This window comes from Megalobrama amblycephala, linkage group LG24, assembly GCF_018812025.1.
Source record: "Megalobrama amblycephala isolate DHTTF-2021 linkage group LG24, ASM1881202v1, whole genome shotgun sequence".
NCBI lineage: Eukaryota > Metazoa > Chordata > Actinopteri > Cypriniformes > Xenocyprididae > Megalobrama > Megalobrama amblycephala.
This window is the reverse complement of record NC_063067.1, coordinates 2,381,433-2,400,280: the sequence shown is the minus strand read 5'-3', so window position 1 is coordinate 2,400,280 and position 18,848 is coordinate 2,381,433. Positions and strand designations below refer to the sequence as shown.

Genomic DNA, 18,848 nt, shown 5'->3' with positions numbered 1-18,848 from the left:
TCCCTACACCCAGACATATACTTAAAGTTTGCGATGCACTAAGTATATTTAGTATACCCCACTTTTTTTTCACTAGGCTTATTAACCAAAGTGTTTTTTCTATGTCAGAATATATAGTCGGGGAAAGTGAGGGGACTCCACCTCATTAAAGGCGCTCGATTCGACTGTGATCAAGCGCCAGCTGACGCGCAGGGTTTTCAGCATCATTACTCGGCAGTCTTCAACGTGTCACACGGCGCGCTGAACGCTCAAGCCCTTCAGAAAGGCGAGACAAACAACGTCCGACGTGGGCATATTCTAAAGAGAATATGACTATCACTATAGTTCAGCAACTAAGCAGTTTGGGTCAGTAGTTTTTTTTTTTTTTTTGGAAAGACCGCCTCCAATTAAAGAAATTAATACGCAGTTTTATTCAGCTCTTTTAAGGGGATGCATTACATTGATCAAAAGTGACAGTAGACACCACTTTATAATGTTGAAAAAACTGCTTTATATGGGAATTCAGATAAATGCTCTTAAAACTTTTGAACTTTATATTCAGGCTCCCCGGGAAATCGCGAATCCTGTTGTGCCTTAACGCCAAAAAAAAAAAAAATTGTACACAACTGTTTAGTTTCAACATTGATAATAATAATAAATGTTTCTTGAGCAAAGCAAATCATCATATTAGAATGATTTCTGAAGGATCATGTGACACTGAAGACTGGAGTTTTGATCACTGGATATAAATTACACTTGGTACTATACGTACGTTCATATACTGAAAACAGATATTTTAAATTGTAATAATATTTCACAATATTACTGATTTTGCTGTATTTTGGATCAAATAAATGAAGCCTTGGTGAGCAGAAGAGACTTCTTTTAAAAACATTTTAAAAAATCTGTGTAAAATAGTGTAAGATTGTGTTAACATCTCCACTCATCTCAATGGCAGTTGTTGATCTGGTCCAGTACCTTCAATCTGAAATCTGACATCTCTGTTCGTGGATCACGGGTTGAGTTTTACTGTTATTTGTGTTCTGTGTTCCAGTGAGTGATTTGAGGATTGTTCTGCTGGGGAAGAATATAACAGAAAACAACAGAGTGGGAAACTTCATCTTAGGAAGAGCAGCGTTTGAGAGTGAAGCACCTGCTGATGTAGAGCTGAACATTGAGAAACACAGAGGAAAACTGAAGGACAGAGACGTCACAGTCATCAACACTCCTCACCTGCTGAGGCCAAATCTGTCAATCTCTCAGATCACACAGGGAGTGAAAGAGTGTGTGAATCTGTCTGCTCCTGGACCTCATGTGATCATACTTGTACTGCAGGAGAACGACTTCAGTGACAATAACAGACACAGAGTGAAATATGTGCTGAATGAATTCAGTAAGGAGACTCCTATACACACTTTAGTGTTGACTGATGAGAAAGAGATACACAATAACTGTATTAATCAATTAATAAAGGAGTGTGGAGGTGAACATCTTCAGTTTGATGAAAGAAAATCAGGATTGCACTCTGAGATACTTGAAAGAGTGGAGAAGATACTCAAAGAAAACCAGGTCCAATTTCTTATCTCTGACTTGTATGAGGAAGCAAGAGAAGAAACACCAGAAGATGGAGAGAAGAGGAGATCTGGAGGTTCAGTCACAGCAGAAGAAGAGGGAGATTTTGATCATGAAGATGATGAAAAAATCAAACAGAGAAACAAAGAGAAAAAGGAAGTCGCTGTCCAAAGGGAAACCTTGTGTAAGTTTTGTTGGCAAGAAAGTTAGTTTAACCCACACATACACCACTCCAGACTAAAAAAACTTTTTTATTTGTCTGCATTAAATTTGGGGAGATTTGGTGAAAAATAAACTGAAAAAATAAACTGATAATAAACATTATAACTGTAACAATGTTAAAGGCTCAAGCAAGAAGGAAGCAGGAACCAGCAAACTATGGAAGTAAAGTTTAATCATAAAATAAACTACAAAATGAAAGTAAAGCGGCAGCCCCTCATGGACGACTGCTGCGTATAAACATTAGGGCTGGGAGAAAAACTTTGATTCACCTAACTATCGCTTTTTTTTTTTTTCTTTTTTTTTACGATTTTAAAATTGATTTTTTTTTTATTCCACAATCGATATTAATTCAAATTAAATTTCTTTATTTTAGTCATTGCTTATAGACGAGGTGAACAGAAGTTACCCACCTTTGTTCAAAATGTGTCATTATCTATGCGTATCAAGTTCAAGCGGACGAGAGAAAGCGATGTGAAACTACCCAGCGCTTCAAAGAAAGAGAAACACATCGCAAAGTCAGCAATAGCGATCAAAATAGTTATCACCTTTTGAAAATGGCACTTCAAATAATGCAGCATCCATTTTAGAACATAAATTAAATTACTCAGTGTACATACCTTTTCATGAAATTTGCTTTCTTCAGCTTTCTTCGTAGATGATAAATTGTCATTACTTATCTTTTCAGTCATGGCATCCTCCAGTGGTCCAGCACTAAATGAGGAGCTCCAGTGCTCCATCTGTCTGGAAGTGTTCACTGATCCAGTCACCACTCCATGTGGACACAACTTCTGCAGAACCTGCCTGAGCAAGTGCTGGACGAACACACAGACCTGCTTCTGTCCACTCTGTAATGAAAGATTCAGCAGAAGACCTGATCTCAAGATTAATTCAACACTCGGAAAGCTTGTGCAACACTTTAACAAGCTTAATCAAGAATCTAAAGTGTTCTGTGACATCTGTGATGAAAGCAAGCAGAAAGCTGTGAAGTCCTGCCTGACGTGTCAAAGCTCTTACTGTGATGATCATCTGGAGCTTCATCTCAGAGTCCCACGTCTAAAGAAACACACACTGATCAACTCTGTGGAAAATCTGGAGGATTATATATGCCAGAAACACGAGAGACCTCTGGAGATGTTCTGCAGAGATGATCAGACGTGCATGTTTGTCTGTCCTGCTCTGAAGGAGAACACAGGACTCACAACACTGTTACCTATAGAGGAGGAGAGCCGAAGAGGAGAAGGTAAAGAGTTATGGTGCGTTCACACCGGACGCGAATGAAGCGGTAAGCGCCAGTGATTCACATGTTAAGTGCAAAGACGCGAATAGACATCCTGTGGCACGAAATTGAGCGATTCTGGCGTTTGACGCGCATAACGCGCGATTCGCGCAAAAACGCGCAAGTTGAAAAATCTGAACTTTGGCGAAAATTCGCGCCGCGTTAACCAATCAGGAGCTTGCTCTAGTAGTGACGTGACGTAGCGAGCTGAGGCAGAAATTCGAAACAACAATGGAGGACAAAATCATCGTCGCTATACATCTTCATACATTTATAGAAACAGAAATAAAAAGGATCGTGTTTGAAAGAAAGTGAGTGAGGAGGTCGGACAATCTGATAAGTTGTAAAAAAACGGTCTTTACTCAATTTGAGCTATATATATATATATATATATATATATATATATATATATATATACATATTGAGACTACAATCTAACTAAAGAAGACCAATTGAGCTTATTCGCTGTAATTTACAATTATTTCCCCACTGACACGTTGTGTTTATTCAGAGGAAGTGTGCAGAAAGAAGTGGGAGAGTCTGGGACACATAAAGGAGCGGGAGAGCCCCTCTCATGACGCGAATTCGTGTCTGTTGTGAAGGGATTTTCACGCGCGAATGAAGCGAGTAAACTCTCAATGGGCCCTATCTTGCACCCAGCGCAATTGACTTTGTACACCGACGCATGTGTCATTCCTATTTTGCACCCGCGCAAAGCGCGCTTTTCCCTCCACAGAAGCACGTCGCTAAACTAGTGAATGAACTTGCGCTCCCTGGGCGGTTCAGCGCAAAAAAGGAGGCGTGTTCCGGCGCAAACAATCCCTGGTGCTATTTTGCTGTTCCATTAAACAATTGCGCCACTGACCAGAAAAAACCTAGTCTAAAGTCAGTGGCGTGTTGCGCGTTGTTCATTATGCTATTTTAAGGGCGCATGCTTGACCATAATGTATAGCGTGCACAACGCGCATACACTTTGCTCATGTAATCTACACAGATACAACAGTTATTTTTGCAAATCATAAATTGTTACACTAAAAAAATATTAACACATGAGATGACGGAAATCATTGTGGTGTGCCACGAAGATGTGAAAAAACCTGTTTAACCGACGCTATTTTGGGTGGGTTTCTCCCATCCCCATACAACACAACTTCTCTGTCTTTCACTGCTCTTACAAGAACATCAGTCTCCTCGGCTGTGAACCGCTCCTGGCGTGCGCCTGGTAAATACGCCATAATAATAGCAATCCATAATGGAACTTGCGCACCTGCTTTTAAAGGGAATGTTGGATGACGCTCTGATTGGTTTATTTCACGTTACGCCCAAACCACACCTATGAATAATGAAGCTACTTCAGACCAACCCATTTTAGATTTGCGCCGGGCGCAAGAGCCATTTATCCCGCCGGGAAAATAGCAACAGCGCCGAGACCTGCCCACAAAGTTACTTGCGCTTCGCGCTTTGACACTTGCGTTTCAGATCGTTAAAATAGGGCCCAATATGTCCAAGCGTCCTTCTACGCGAGAATAGAGGGTATGCATCGACGTCACTTTCCCGCCGAAAGCGCGCTCCCTCAGCTGGACTGAGTGGCAAAAGAACCTGCTGCGTGACTGGATTTAACAGGGGAAACTGCGAAAACGCGAGTAAAACTAACGAATTACACGAAAGGTTGGAATTGAATGTGTTCCTTACAACTTGTCAAATAAACATAATCCATGGATATTGACATGCAGCCTGGAGTCGTGTTTCCTGACATTTATATGTGCCTGATTTCGACGGCGGGGAAATACATAAAGCAAATCTGCCTGTGAATATTTTATATAACTCCAATATAGGTAGGTTTAAATCCGAGTAATCACTTATATCAATGTTATATCATCATATTGTCCAGCCCTAAAACATATAGTTTTATAGTATAGTTTTTGTCAGTGTTGTTGTTTATTGAAAAACACCCAATTATGCAGAATATAAGATGGAAAATATTTAACACAATATATAACAATACAATATATACGGTATGATTTTACGTTACCTCAAAATCCAACAATTTGATAAAATGATAACTGCAAATCTTTCTGCAGTTTTTAAATATATACCTCAGGTTTTGTATCAAAGCTATTTGTACAGTCAATCACAAAGCTCTTTCCCATTTTGGATGTGTTTTGTGTGTTTTTCACGACACGCTGAAAACCAATGCTCAAGGGGCTCGCACACCGGACGCGAAGCCCAGCGCGACACGTCTTTCAAATTAGAAAGCATTGTTTTATATTTTTTTTCTGAAGGGGCTCGCACACCGGACGCGAAGCTGATTTTAAATCAGCTAAAAGTTAATTTTGTCAGTTTTTGAGAATGTTACCATATGTCATCTTCAAAGCTGACAGACATGGACTAAAAGCACATGAGACCTTTTAATTCATTGAGTCTTTAGATCAAATAAGCTAAAATTTCAGTGATAAATGTGTGTTTTTTTTTCTGTATGTATCATCATCTGGTTCAGACACAGACAGATGAGCAGCAGATGATCCAGAAGAGAATGAAGAAGATTCAAGAGATCAAACACTCAGTAAAGCCGAGAAAAATGCGTAGAAATTATTCAAATTAATCATAATAACACTTTCTGAAAAAAATTGTTTTGTTACCTCTTGTTCAATTTGCAATTTTGAGCCAGTTGTAACAGTTAAACATCATAATATTTTTAAAAACGTTTCAAGTGACATGAGGCCAATAGATGAAGAGAGAATTTTCATTTCGTTTTATTAAACCGATTTATCACATTACTTACATCTGATACACAAAAACTTAAACCTAGTATTCTTTAACAAAGTACCTGAGTCCATTACTGCAGTGCTTCTCAACTGGTTTATCTGTGGGACCCACATTTTCTCGTGGTCATTAAGCCACAACAAAGTTTTAGGAATTTAAACTAAACTAATTTATTTCCCAAAATGGTTGACACACACTTACACAATTACCGTTCCACTTAATTAACATAAATTGTAAGAATACCACTAACACAGATGAATAAACAGTATTAAGGTAAGGCTATAAAATAGAAGTCCCAAACTAGTTTTTCATAACACAATAAAGATCCACCACAGTCATCAAAAATATAGAAAATAGCTCAAAGGGAAAATAAAGTGGTATTTAGTTACCATGTTGAATACACAATACTAACATGAACTGTTAATAAAACATTTGGAAATGATGCTGATGAATAGAATGAACATCATACCTGCATGAAAATCCTTCCCAGCTAACACACAATGTACCAGTTATGTAATTTATTGGTACTTTTTGAAATTTCATGATTTACTAATTAACAATGTAACTATGCTGTTGCATGCTCGTAATAATTTGCTCGTTATGTATTAAGTGATATACAGTACGCGCAATTGAAGAGGTTGCGCTATGAGCTCAGTACAACGTGTGACAGGACTTTAAAGTTAATTTTTCTGAGTTTAGAGATGTTTTATTTTGTTATGAAACAACAGCAGATTAATAACACTGACATATAGCCTAACATCTAACCTGACTGAAGATACTCCACCTCTCCAAAAAATGTAACACAGTGTCAATTCTACGCGGATCACAAGCGCTGTTATTGGTCTGCTAGAACCTCTCCCTGCATGTGTAATTGCACGTCGATGCGGACAACAATGCAGAAGTATAAATGAAAACCGATGCATAGCCTAAGGCACAGAGGCTACAGCGTAGGTCTGAAGCAGTAGTATAGATCAGCCTTTAGAATTAAGGCTTTTTCTTGTTGTTGTTTCTTTGACGTCACACTCCGCAACTCACCCAAAACAGTTACAACCCACCAGTTGAGAAACACTGCATTACTCAGGGATGGGCAGTATTTATGATACATGTATTTCAAATACGTATTTCAAATACAAAATAGTATTTTTTTGTAATTTGTATTTGATAGGGTTGATGAAAATGGCTTTGTATTTTGTATCAAACTACTTTAGTGTTTTGTATTTTTGTATTTTTAAAATACTGTAAAATACTTTGTAAGAAGCCTACATGATGACATCATAAAATTGCAGCCTCTGATTGGTGCCTGCTCTATAGTTTGCAGAGACTTGTTGCGATCAGAACAGAAAATTGATCCATATGGAAGAAGGTGGTCAAGAAACGTGCAGGCTGCCAGCTTTCCATTGATTTTTAGCATGAATTGCTTTATTATTTAACAGTTAATGTTAAGTTTTGGTGTTCATTTTGGTAGCCTAGGCTAAATAGTATACCAATTTACATAATGTTCTTGAAAACATTACAGAGCAGCAACCCCCTACATTTATGATTAACAATCAAATGATTAATTGGTTAAAAAGTAGTTGCTATGAATACAGGTGCCATGAGTTGTCTCCTTATGAATGACTTGTTTGTCATTGAGTCAGTGTTGCTGATGCAAAGTAGGCCCTTTGTTACCAAACATCAAGTAACTAAATTAGGATACAATTATGAGTCATTTGCAAACATTATACTGTTGGTTACTTTAAAACTAACCTTCATCTGGGAGATCACAGGGATTTGTGAATATTTGATCTGTTAAAGCCACAATATGTCAATTTTCGCCTCTAAAGATCGCTAATTCAAAACAAAGTCGAAGCTCGATGACACCTTGATTTCACAGAATCATGGGATGTATTGTCTTCACTTCTACAGCCGGTGGAAAAGAATCGGGACGGGACTCAGGCAGAAATCATGTTTATGGAGAGATTATTAACATTACTGTAGTATGAAGCAAAGCAGGACTGAATGCTGTGAGAGCTGAACGAGGCCGCTGGAGTGATTGCTAATGAGAGACGAGCGCGACACACAGCTCCACAGCAGCGGATCTTTTATTATGCCACAGTCGCCGCTTTCGCTTCTTTTGGTCATGTGCATGTAGGGTAAAGCAGCCCTGCTTATCATATTAGATATATTTGTGTGTTGAAAGTTGGTATAGTGCTACTCTGTGCGTTCGCTCGGCGGCTGCTTTGAGACACTTGTTGCACACTGCAGTAAGCTAGATCGATATTAGTCATGGTAAAACATGGTACTCAGGATAAATCAAGAAAACGAGATTTAAACAAAAAGACTTATGGCCAGATTTACTAATAGCTTATGCCAGCGCAAAGCCTCTTTTGGTGTTAAAAAACTACTGTCGGGATTTACTAAAGACACGCAGTATAAAATTAGTGCTGAAAATGCATGGACTGAGTTGTGTTTGCAGCTGACCTTATTGCATATGCATTTTTAGGAGTTTCCCTTTCAGATGCAAAACTTATGGGAGGAGAGTATTTAAATGAATCACACAATGCGATTTACTAATGTTTACGCTCGTCAATTTACTAGTATTTACACCATTATTTAACGCCCTAAAAAGCATGTCTGAACCCATTTTGTAACATGGCTGCAATTGTTGCTGTTAGGAGGAGACACTGCGGAGAACAGAGAGCGTGTGGTAGAAGGATTATTCATTTCTTTGAAATGCCAGAGTAAGACCTTATCCGAACATATCGTTTGCCAAGCCATGTTGGCCTATAGGCCTATATTAAACTATATTATACAGTATATGTGTATGTGTTTGTCAGATTACGTTAAATTGCGCCTGTGTCGACCCACACCTGATGAGAACATCAGCATCAGGATTCAGCTCTGTTTTTTTTGCGACCTAACTCTAATTTGCACTGCTCTTGGTAGATTGCGTTAGTCATTATATAAATGATCTGACCGTGTCTGTGATCTTTAATTTGCATGTCAGCAGATCACGTGCAAAACTTGCTACTCCCATCAACACAATTGTGGAATTGCGCTCTCACGGTAATTTGCCCCGTTTAGTAAATCTGGCCCTTAATGTGTTAAGCGATATAACATGATGAGTTTTCTGTCGATGAATGTATCCAAACAGTTGCTTCCCTGTCTAATAAAACTCATACAGTACTAAAGTGTCTTTGATGTTTCCATGGTTTTTCGACAAAATAAAACGGGAAATCGAAATCGACACACACAGTGTGTGTCCTGGTTAAAATTGTTTATTTCTCTGGATTTACAATTTCTTGGAAACATTTGGGATAATGTAAGTACACAAGTCAACAAAAAATATAACATTGTTTTAGTGGTTTTTGAATATTTTAATCTAAAAATCCTACATATTTGTGCCTTTAACTGGTTGCATATGTCAGATTTATTGCATGACTCGGGCAAAGAAAAGCTGTTGCTATCAAACATTGTTTACTTAACCAAGTCAGTGTAATGGTGAAGGGATAGATCAAATGGGCCAAATGATGGAAGGTTTGCGAAGAAATTTCATGCTCCCTTGTAAAAGTATTTTGTAGTATTTTCAAAATACAAAAATACAGTAGTTTATTTTGATACATGGTTTGGCTGCTGTATTTTGTAGTTTATTTTGATACATTTAAAATTAAGGTATTTTGTATTTTATTTTAAAATACATTTTGATGTATTTTTGCCCATCCCTGGCATTACTGAGTAAATAGTCTTCTTTTAGAGCATGTTTTCTGGCTTCTTGCACTTTGGGCCACAACTTTGCACAAGTTTTGCTATCTTTTTTCGAGAAGTGTTACTTGAACTGAATCTTACTCTTTTTGCAGACTCTCGTCTCCAATGACTGTTTCCTTACTTCATCTCGAACCGTCCATATTTCAAACTGGATGATTATTGGTCTGGGTGTCCTTTTGGTAGCAGCATTAATCATCCTGCCTAAACAATATACTGTGAGTGGGAGTGAGTGAGTGTGTTGCATTGGTTTAGCAGTGTAAGGTGGTTTGATGCTTTTGGTTAGGTGTGTCTTCAGCTGCTTCTTGAATGATGCAATGGTCTCAGCCACAGGCGCCGAATGGTCAAGCACCCACGGAAAAACTCGAGTTCCCTTTCAGTCATTCACGTGTTTAACATTACCTCTTTTGACGAATGAGGTCTCGCCCGAGAGCCCAATTACCTTCGAGTGGTAACAAAACAAACCAAAGGTATGCTGAGTACCTTGGTCTGCAGAATTTGCATCGCAATTTCTGCCCTGCTCTGTGATTATATAAGGAGCAGTGTGAGAATTATCGCATTCAAGTTTTCACTTCGTAGCTGAGCACTTCATTGTTGCTGTGCTTTCACCAGAGTGTGTGTAACTACGAGTCTTCAGTGGTGTTGGTGTGACGCTGTGGTTCAGCGGAGATCGTTTAAAGAGCTTCCTGCTTCTGTTCCAGCTCTGCGTCTCCCCTGGGTGCTTCAACATTGCTGAAAGAGCTTTTTTTCTCTCTCTAAAAAGAGCATACACGGGTTGAGTTTGCATCTTTCTAAAGATGTCATTCCGCCCGTGTGTTTCTGGGTGTGGTCGATATATGGCACCGTCGGACTGTCGCAAGCGCTGTCTCAGGTGTCTGGGCTTTTAGAATGCTTAGGCTGCGTTCGTGGATGACTCATGTTCCCACTGCGTGGAACATGACCATCGCGGTGTTAAGATCGAGACTCGATTACCTCAAATGAGGTAGAGTCCCCTCTGCCACACCCCAATCTAGTTCCTCTTCTCATGAGAGGGCTAATTTGGCTGGTGGCCAGGGTGATCTGAGGGTGACTGTTTGGGCTTCCCCGACGAGTCGGCCTCCTCGGGCCACACCCCCACGCAAACACCGCAAGCTGTAGAGCTTCCAGCTGAGTTTGTTGGTCCCTCTCATCAGGATCCCAGCATCTCATTCGGGGCTCCAGCGGATGACAAGATGTCGATTGCTGCATCACTAGGAGGGCTTGAGTCCTCAGGAGATGAGGATTCGGCTGCTTTGCCTCATTCTGGGATGCCAGTGTTGCCTGAGTCTGATCCTGAGCTGACGGCCATGCTTTCCCAGGTACCTGAGAGCATCAGGCTCCACATCAGTGTCCCAAGCACTCGAGGCTGGACAATTGGTTCCTTCGGGCTGCACATGCTGATTGCAAGTGCTCCCCACTGGTTCCTTTCTTCCCGGAGGTGCCTCAGGAAGTCACCAGTTTGTGAAAGGCACCTTTAACTGCCCGAAACCATTTTGGGGCTGCCTCTGCTTCTGGGAAAGGCTTACAGAGCTGCAGGTCAGGCAGTTTCCACATTGTATGCCATGGCCATCCTGCAAGTACATCAGACAAAGGTGCTTAAACAGTTGCACGAGGGCAGTGCTGACCAAGGACTCATGCAGGAGGTGCACACTGCTACCGACCTCACTCTACAGGAGATAAAGGTAACTGTGCGGTCCCTTGGTCAGGTGATGTCCACTTTGGTGGTCCAGGAGTGCCACCTATGGCTAAACCTGGCAGACATGAGGGAGTCTGATTGAACTCAGCTCCTCAATTGCCCAGTCTCCCAGGCTGGCCTCTTGGGTGATGCGGTAGAGAGTTTTGCCCAGAAATTCTTGGCTGCCCAGAAGCAATCTGAGGCCATCAAACATATTCTGCCCCGGCACAGAGGGTGCCCCCTGCTGCCTCTCCACTCCCACCCAGCCACAACAGCAGCCTCCACCCAAGCCGCAGTGAGGAGATGGCCGTAGGAAGGTGCCCAACACTTCAGAGATGCCCAGGTAGACCTGTTTGCCTCTCTAGACTCTACCTACTGCCAGTTGTTTTACTCCCTGACCTAGGGCATCCTCGGCATGGATGCGCTGGCACACAGCTGGCCGCAAGGTCTACTCAAGTATACATTTCCCTCAGTGAGCCTTCTCGCACAGACAAGATCAGGGAGGATGAGGAGCAGGTCCTCATGGTTGCACCCTATTGGCCCAGCCGGACCTGGTTCCCTAAACTTGTATTCCTCACCACAGCCACTCCCTGGCCTATTCCTCTGAGAATCTCTGAGGTCTTTCACCTTCTTTCTCAGAGAGGGGGCACTCTCTGGCACCCACGTTCTGATCTTTTGGAACTTTTGGGCCTGATCATCAGATTCCTGGGGGGCTAGCTCTTGGGACCTCACAGTGGTTCTATTAGCACTGCAGAGAGCTCCCTTCAAGCCTTTGCTCTCAGTCGAGCTGAAGTTTCTTTTAAAACTGTGCTCCTGACGGCTTTGACCTCTGACCAGCTCTTTGTTTGTTACGGACACCAGAAGAAGGGAAAGGCTGTTTCCAAGCAAAGGTTGTCCCACTGGATAGTGGATGCTATAGTCTTGGCTTATGAGGTTCAAGACCTGCCATGCCCCCTATAGGTGAAAGCTCACTCAGCCAGGAGTGTTGCTGCCTTCTGGGTACCGGCGCATGGCGCCTCACTAACAGATATTCCAAGATTCTATTATCTCCGTGTAGAGCCCATGTCCTCCCGTATACTCGCCTCTTCGGGCCAGTAAGTAGGACCTGCTCGGTGTCAATTCGTTTGCTGCCCCATTCCACTCCACGGACTGGATGCTTGCGCTTTTCTCCTCAGGTGAGTTCCACAGTTTCTCCAGCACTGCTGATGTGCGCTTTAGACCATGCGCTTAGATCATTAAAATACCGCCCATAACATTGAATGTAACCGACTGAAAGGGAACGTCTCTGTTACATGTGTAACCCTCTTACCCTGAAGGAGGTAATGGAGATGCTACGTCCCCTTGCCACAATCGCTGTCACGCAATCGCCGGGTCACACAGCTCGGCTCCTCAGTGAAGACTTAAAATGCGAGTATGCTCGTGCTGATCCTTATATAGCCACAGAATGGGGCGATGCAAATTCTGCAGACCAAGGTACTGTTTTGTTACCACTCAAAGGTAATTGGGCTCTTGGGCGAGACCCCATTCGTCAGAATGATCTAACGTAACGCCTCCATTCCCTCCTTCAGGGAATGATGGTTACACAAGTAACCAAGACATATTCTCCATTAATTTTTAACCAGTAAAAACAACAAGACTTCAGTCTCTTTTTTTATAGTTTATTTGAGGCCGTTTCTATGCCTTTCTTTTAAAGACAAATGTTGACAGTACAGCAGAACAGTAAAGCCCATCTTCTTTGATTTGATTGCCCATCTCAGTCCACTGTTAGAATGCAGAGGCAAACCACCTTAAAACTTAAAATATAACTTTTAACTTGGCAGGGGGGGGGGGGGGCAACACAGATAAAGAGAAATTATCCACTGTTGAGCTCTTTCACTGATCTGATCCAATCCATTTAGAGATGTCAGCCTGAGCAGCTGAAGATGAAGGAACAACAAAAAAAAGAAGCAGAGAAACAGGGTGAAGATCTCATTAAAGAGCTGCAGCAGGAAATCACTGAGCTGAAGAAGAGAGACACTGAGCAGGAGAAGAGAAACACTGAGCTGGAGAAGAGAAACACTGGACTGGAGAAGAGAAACACTGAGCAGGAGAAGAGAAACACTGAGCAGGAGAAGAGGAACACTGAGCTGGAGAAGAGGAACACTGAGTTGGAGAAGAGGAACACTGAGTTGGAGAAGAGGAACACTGAGCTGGAGAAGAGGAACACTGAGCAGAAGAAGAGAAACACTGAGCAGAAGAAGAGAAACTCTGAGCTCTCACACACTGATGATCATCTCCACCTCATTCAGGTATGTGAACATCTGTCTCATCAGTCATCATGTACAATATTACAGGACAAACACTGTTTTCAATCCTAGTGAGTTGCCACTGTAACTGAACAGAATGAAACGGTAATAAAGTTATTAAATAATTAAAGGTGCAGTGTCTAAATTTTAGCGGCATTGATGTTCACAAATTATTTATCTGGAGTCCGAGTCAAGTCTGGAGTCTTTTGTCATGGGTCCGAGTCGAGTCTCGAGAAAAAAAAAAAATTCTCATACTCAAATCCTATTTTTTATCCTTGTTGTATTATATAGACAAAATAATATGATCCTTGTATCATCTGTTTTGTTTGAAATTAAGGTCCTATGGTGTAAGGGATAATGTACATCCAGCTTGTTATTTTATATTCCGTTATAATGTACAAAACAATCATCCTGGCAACACGAGTAGTCATTTTCAAAACAGTTGCTAAGTGGACGCAAAATGGCGCCAGTGAGTCACTGTTTGCTATACAGCAGTTTATTGTACAGCTTCGTTGTTAGTGATGACAGTACGCATGCTGATTGTGATTCATTAAAAGATGAGCTTTAAGTAATAAATGGATTAACATCTCTTTCTATCTCTCTCTTATGGACACACATTTAAAAAGAGAAAAACTGCATATACTACGAAAAGATTGATAAAAAATGTTGTTTTCATTCCAGCGTCTTTAATTGTTTTCCCGCATTCTGTGCATCTAGCCGATATCTGACATGTTAATAAACTCAAATGAAAGAACATAAGGCATGGTGTCTCCTGCCATTTTTCATGGGACTCTTATGACATTTTTTTAAGCACAAACATAAACAAATTCTATGACAAGAGTCCGATCTACCACGACATGTAGATAAATATATGTGATGCAGATATTATAAACAACACAAATTCTTTATTTATTGTATCAGTAGTTAAGGGTAAAAGACTTGTTTTTAAAATATTCACAAGTGTTTTGTGTTGAGTTAAGTCTGAAGTCATTTCACATCGAGTCTGAGTCACTAACTCGAGTGCCCATCTTTGTCCAGCGGTGAGGTTGCTCCCTTTCGGAGCAAAATAGAGAAGCTACGGTGGCCGTCTGGCTGACACAAGGCAAAGATGTCATCATCTGAGACAGAGAGTACATTTGCCAGTCAAGCAATGAGGTTTCTTCTTCTAACAAAGAACAGTCTCTGCTTCTAATAAACCAGATGACTACTACTACTACTACTATTTGTGTGTATTCAACGTAGTGATGATGCAAGCTGCCTCTAAAAACATGAATGATTTAGAACAACAACAACATAGTGATCAAACACGCTCTGTAGAGCAGTTTGTTCATTTAGGGCAGCTGTAGAAACATGCCGCGGTGTATGTAGATAGAAACGACTCATTCTAATAAACACATAATGGTTCATTAAGTAAGGTCTTTATACACCACTGAAAACAAAATTATGTATAATATATAGCATTTCTGTCAATAAATCCTCCCAAATTTTACACATTGCACACTTCTCAACTCTAAGTCCTAGGGACCCAGGACTGAAGTTATGAATGTTTAATTATTTAAACATTTCTTAATGTTTCAGAAGTACTGACTAGAAAAATATGTGTGTGTGTGTGTGTGTGTGTGTGTGTGGCATGCAGTCCATATAAGCCATCCGTGGACTCGCTGATTAACATTATCACTATAAATTACTATAAATTCTCTTGTTTGAGGTGTGCCATAAAGCCTACATGATAAAATGTTGGTAATGCATATGTAACTATCCATACTATATATATATATACACACACATATATATATATATATATATATATAATAAAAGTGAGCCAGCTATTTCTTATCATGGTAATTATTGTGCCTGTAGCCCCAACAGCAGCGGCGCCTTTTACCCCAAATATTACCCCGTTATTAAAAACTGTTGCTTTAATTACCTTGAACAAAAAAAAAAGTCATTTTTTTAACTTCTGAAAGTCATTAACAAGACCTTTGTCTCAAAATATAGTCAATAATAATCTCCTTTGCTACATAAATCTACAACATTTCTAAAAACATTAAATATTAGATCAAATTAGCACAGAATCAACTTTGCATTGCTGTCTGTGATCGAGTCAAGGAAGAATCTGTCATGATCACTAGTGAGAGTGCCCTATCGGTCACTAGAGGGCACACCATCCCGGACTCTTGTTTTCACCCCTTGGACTACATTACCCATAACACACTTCCCGGACTCATTAACCCATTTCATTGCACCCAGCTGTTTTGTGTTTCATCGTTAGTGTCTATTTATACTTGGTTTGTTTTTACTTTTGTTATCGTGATTTCATTTCATGTCACCTGCTTCCGTTTTTTGTCACTGGCTTTTGTTTCTGTTTCTTTTGTTTATTATGGACTGTTTTGTGGAGTTGCCTGTTCTGGATTATGCCTGTTCTGGATTATGTTTATTGGACTACCCCATTAAAGCTGCACTTGGATCTTACCTTCTTGTCTCTGTGCTAACGTGACAGAATCAGACAAATTTCCACGTGCCTCATCAAAAGAAAAGTGCTGAGCTCAATTTTTGTCCCATCTTGTTTTTTAAAAGAGAATAAATTCAAATGCACCTTTCACCCCGTTGTACTCTTTATATATAATAGTTTTCTCTGTCCTGCTGTAGATGTACCTGAACACCCTTTCACACAGTAATGACTCTGATGTGAACTCTCTGAAAAGAGCTCTGACTGAACTGAAGGAACAGCTAAAAGAAAAACTCACTCAAACTGGTATGTGAAGATCAAACACAGGGTTCTTGTCAGTAACTAAGAAAATACATTTAAAAATAAGTGTTAAATTAATTTTAAGCATCTGTGATGTGCTGGTGATTACCACATTATTAAAATCTTTTAACTACAACTCACGTCATAACCAGTTACAGAAGTATTATGATAACTTTAGTGACATGTAAGTCACATGACGTAACTATCCCTGTACAAACTCTATCACAGGATCATGTCACTGACACAGAATCTGACTACTAAATAAACTGTCTAAAAAGTTTTCCCTCCTCACAAGGACAATTTAGACACTTAACAGCAAAAGTAATGCATTTTTTTTTTTTACACTGAATGATTATTACAGCTTTAATAAAAACACAGACTTGACATTTCTGCTTTTAAACCCTCTGTTATGATCGTCTCACAGACCTTCATTGTAAGTGCATTAATGTTAAACACATTCTGTTTCACAAACTGATGAACGATCAACATTTACATTCAACTGATGCTGTTAATAGAGAGAAACTCACTGAAATATTCCTATTACTAATTCATCATTATATTGTCATCTGTGTTCACAGAGTTGAAGTTTGTGCAGAAGTTTGCAGGTACAGTGAGATTGACACCAATACACTCACAATACTTTTGATCATAATGTGTTTTAAACACATGAAAATGTTTGTTCTGAAGTTGATTGATAATGTCTGATCTCTCTCAGTGGATGTGACTCTGGATCCTGATACAGCCTATCCATATCTCATCCTGTCTGATGATGGAAAACAAGTCAGTCATGGAGACATTATGCAGGACTTCCCAGAAAACCTAAAGAGATTTTATGTCTGGTTTTGTGTTCTGGCAAAGCAGGGATTCAGTTCAGGGAGATTTTACTATGAGGTGCAGGTGAAGGGAAAGACTCAGTGGGAATTAGGAGTGGCCAGAGAATCCATTAACAGGAAGGAGATCTGGCTGAGTCCTGATAATGGATTCTGGACTGTGACTCATTGGAATGAGAATCAATATGCGGCTCGTGAAAGTCCATCTGTCTATTTATCTCTGAGAGTGAAACCTGAGAAGGTGGGAGTGTTTGTGGATTATGAGGAGGGTCTGGTCTCTTTTTATGACGTGGACTCCAGATCTCATATCTACTCTTTCACTGGTCAGACTTTCACTGAGAAACTCTATCCATATTTTAACCCATTCCCTAATGATAAAGGTAAAAACTCAAAGCCACTGATCATCACACCTGTCAACTGAAACAAACAAAAAACATCAAATATGAAAAGATTAAATATGAATTTGCACAATCAAGTATATTTTACTTACAAACATAAAGAAAATTAAAATGTGACACAAGTGCAAAAAACAAATATATATTCAGGCCCTTAGAAAAAATCAGTCACTGACAAAACATGAACAATAATGAAATATTTTAGAGTTATATGTACATGTAAATGGCCAATTTGTTAAACATCTATATATTTCTTTTTGTTTTTCATTAATACTTTGATTTTCAAATCTATATGAAATTGTTTCTACATGATATTTTTGAAGCCATTTTCTCTCTCCTCTCCAGCTGTTAATATTGAATTACTAGTGAAATATTGTGATTTTTGGTTTATATTGTAATATCTGAATAAAGACAAGAGTTCAGTTCTATAACTGATACTGATTGTAAACTAAATTGTTTGCTAATAAATATATAAATACACATTGGAGAATGATTTGAGTTCATGAACATCTGCTCACAGAAACAACAGACAGAATATGAATAAAAGAAAAAATAAAAGAAAATGATCAAATGTTTACTGTCCAATTAATGTTTTTCAATTACATATCTATAACATTAGTAACTTTAGAGTAAAGTCATGCAGAAGTTCACTAATGTTTTAGGCTTTACACTGAATTTGAAGTTTATGAATGATTGTACATAAAAACAAAACAAAACAAAAAAAACATTTGTAACATGTATTTACTACCCGATTTAATATATGAAAGAGTTGTGTGAAAGAGTCTAAACTGACTACATGTTAAGATTTATTTGTTTACTTGCTTATTTGTTGTTAATGAGTGTTTATATTGGTGACTATATAAATTTCAGTGAACTTTAAGTTTAATAGCTAAGTTTCTTTCCCATTTGTTGCAGTTGTTTCAGGTCATATTGAAAAGACTTACAACTTTTATTTTAGCCAGTTCGACTGGACAAACACTTGTTCAAGATGAGCGAAGGCGGTCGTAAAACTGGTTTTCAAAATCATTATTCAAATGATTTTTTTTCCCATAATATGGAAGTTACCTGTGTTTATCTCTGTAGCTGGTTCAGACACAGACAGATGTTCAGCAGATGATCAGGACAGAATGAAGAAGATTCAAGAGATCAAACACTCAGTAGAGCTGAGAAAAGTGAGTGGAAGTTAAAAATACACAATTAATATTGCATTATATTATTTCAATCTGCTTAATAAAGTTGCATAAAATAGAGTTAAAAAAAGCTTTTAAGTGACATGATGAAGTAGATGAAGAGAGAATTTCTATTTTTTTAGTAAACTATCCCTTTAAATATGTAAATACATA

The 18,848-nt window shown here is 39.4% G+C and overlaps 2 protein-coding genes across 8 annotated transcripts in view; both read left to right on the top strand.

Moving 5' to 3' along the window:
- The window catches only part of LOC125260281 (zinc-binding protein A33-like), a 100,596-nt gene that overhangs the window by 4,312 nt on the left and 77,436 nt on the right, over window positions 1–18,848 (top strand). The gene's annotated exons all lie outside the window — the stretch shown is intronic.
- Window positions 2,873–18,076, top strand: LOC125260308 (E3 ubiquitin-protein ligase TRIM21-like). Of its 5 annotated transcripts, none has more exons than XM_048178629.1 (6): window positions 2,873–3,013; window positions 9,649–9,771; window positions 13,145–13,534; window positions 16,181–16,286; window positions 16,859–16,885; window positions 16,996–18,076. In XM_048178629.1, the coding sequence occupies exons 2-6, from the start codon at window positions 9,709–9,711 to the stop codon at window positions 17,529–17,531; spliced, it is 1,122 nt and encodes a 373-aa protein (XP_048034586.1). In that variant the 5' UTR covers window positions 2,873–3,013; window positions 9,649–9,708; the 3' UTR covers window positions 17,532–18,076. The 5 variants fall into 5 exon arrangements, with proteins under 5 accessions (XP_048034586.1, XP_048034585.1, XP_048034584.1 ...); XM_048178628.1 differs by having other exon boundaries at window positions 2,913–3,055; XM_048178627.1 differs by lacking the exon at window positions 2,873–3,013 and adding an exon at window positions 5,175–5,612.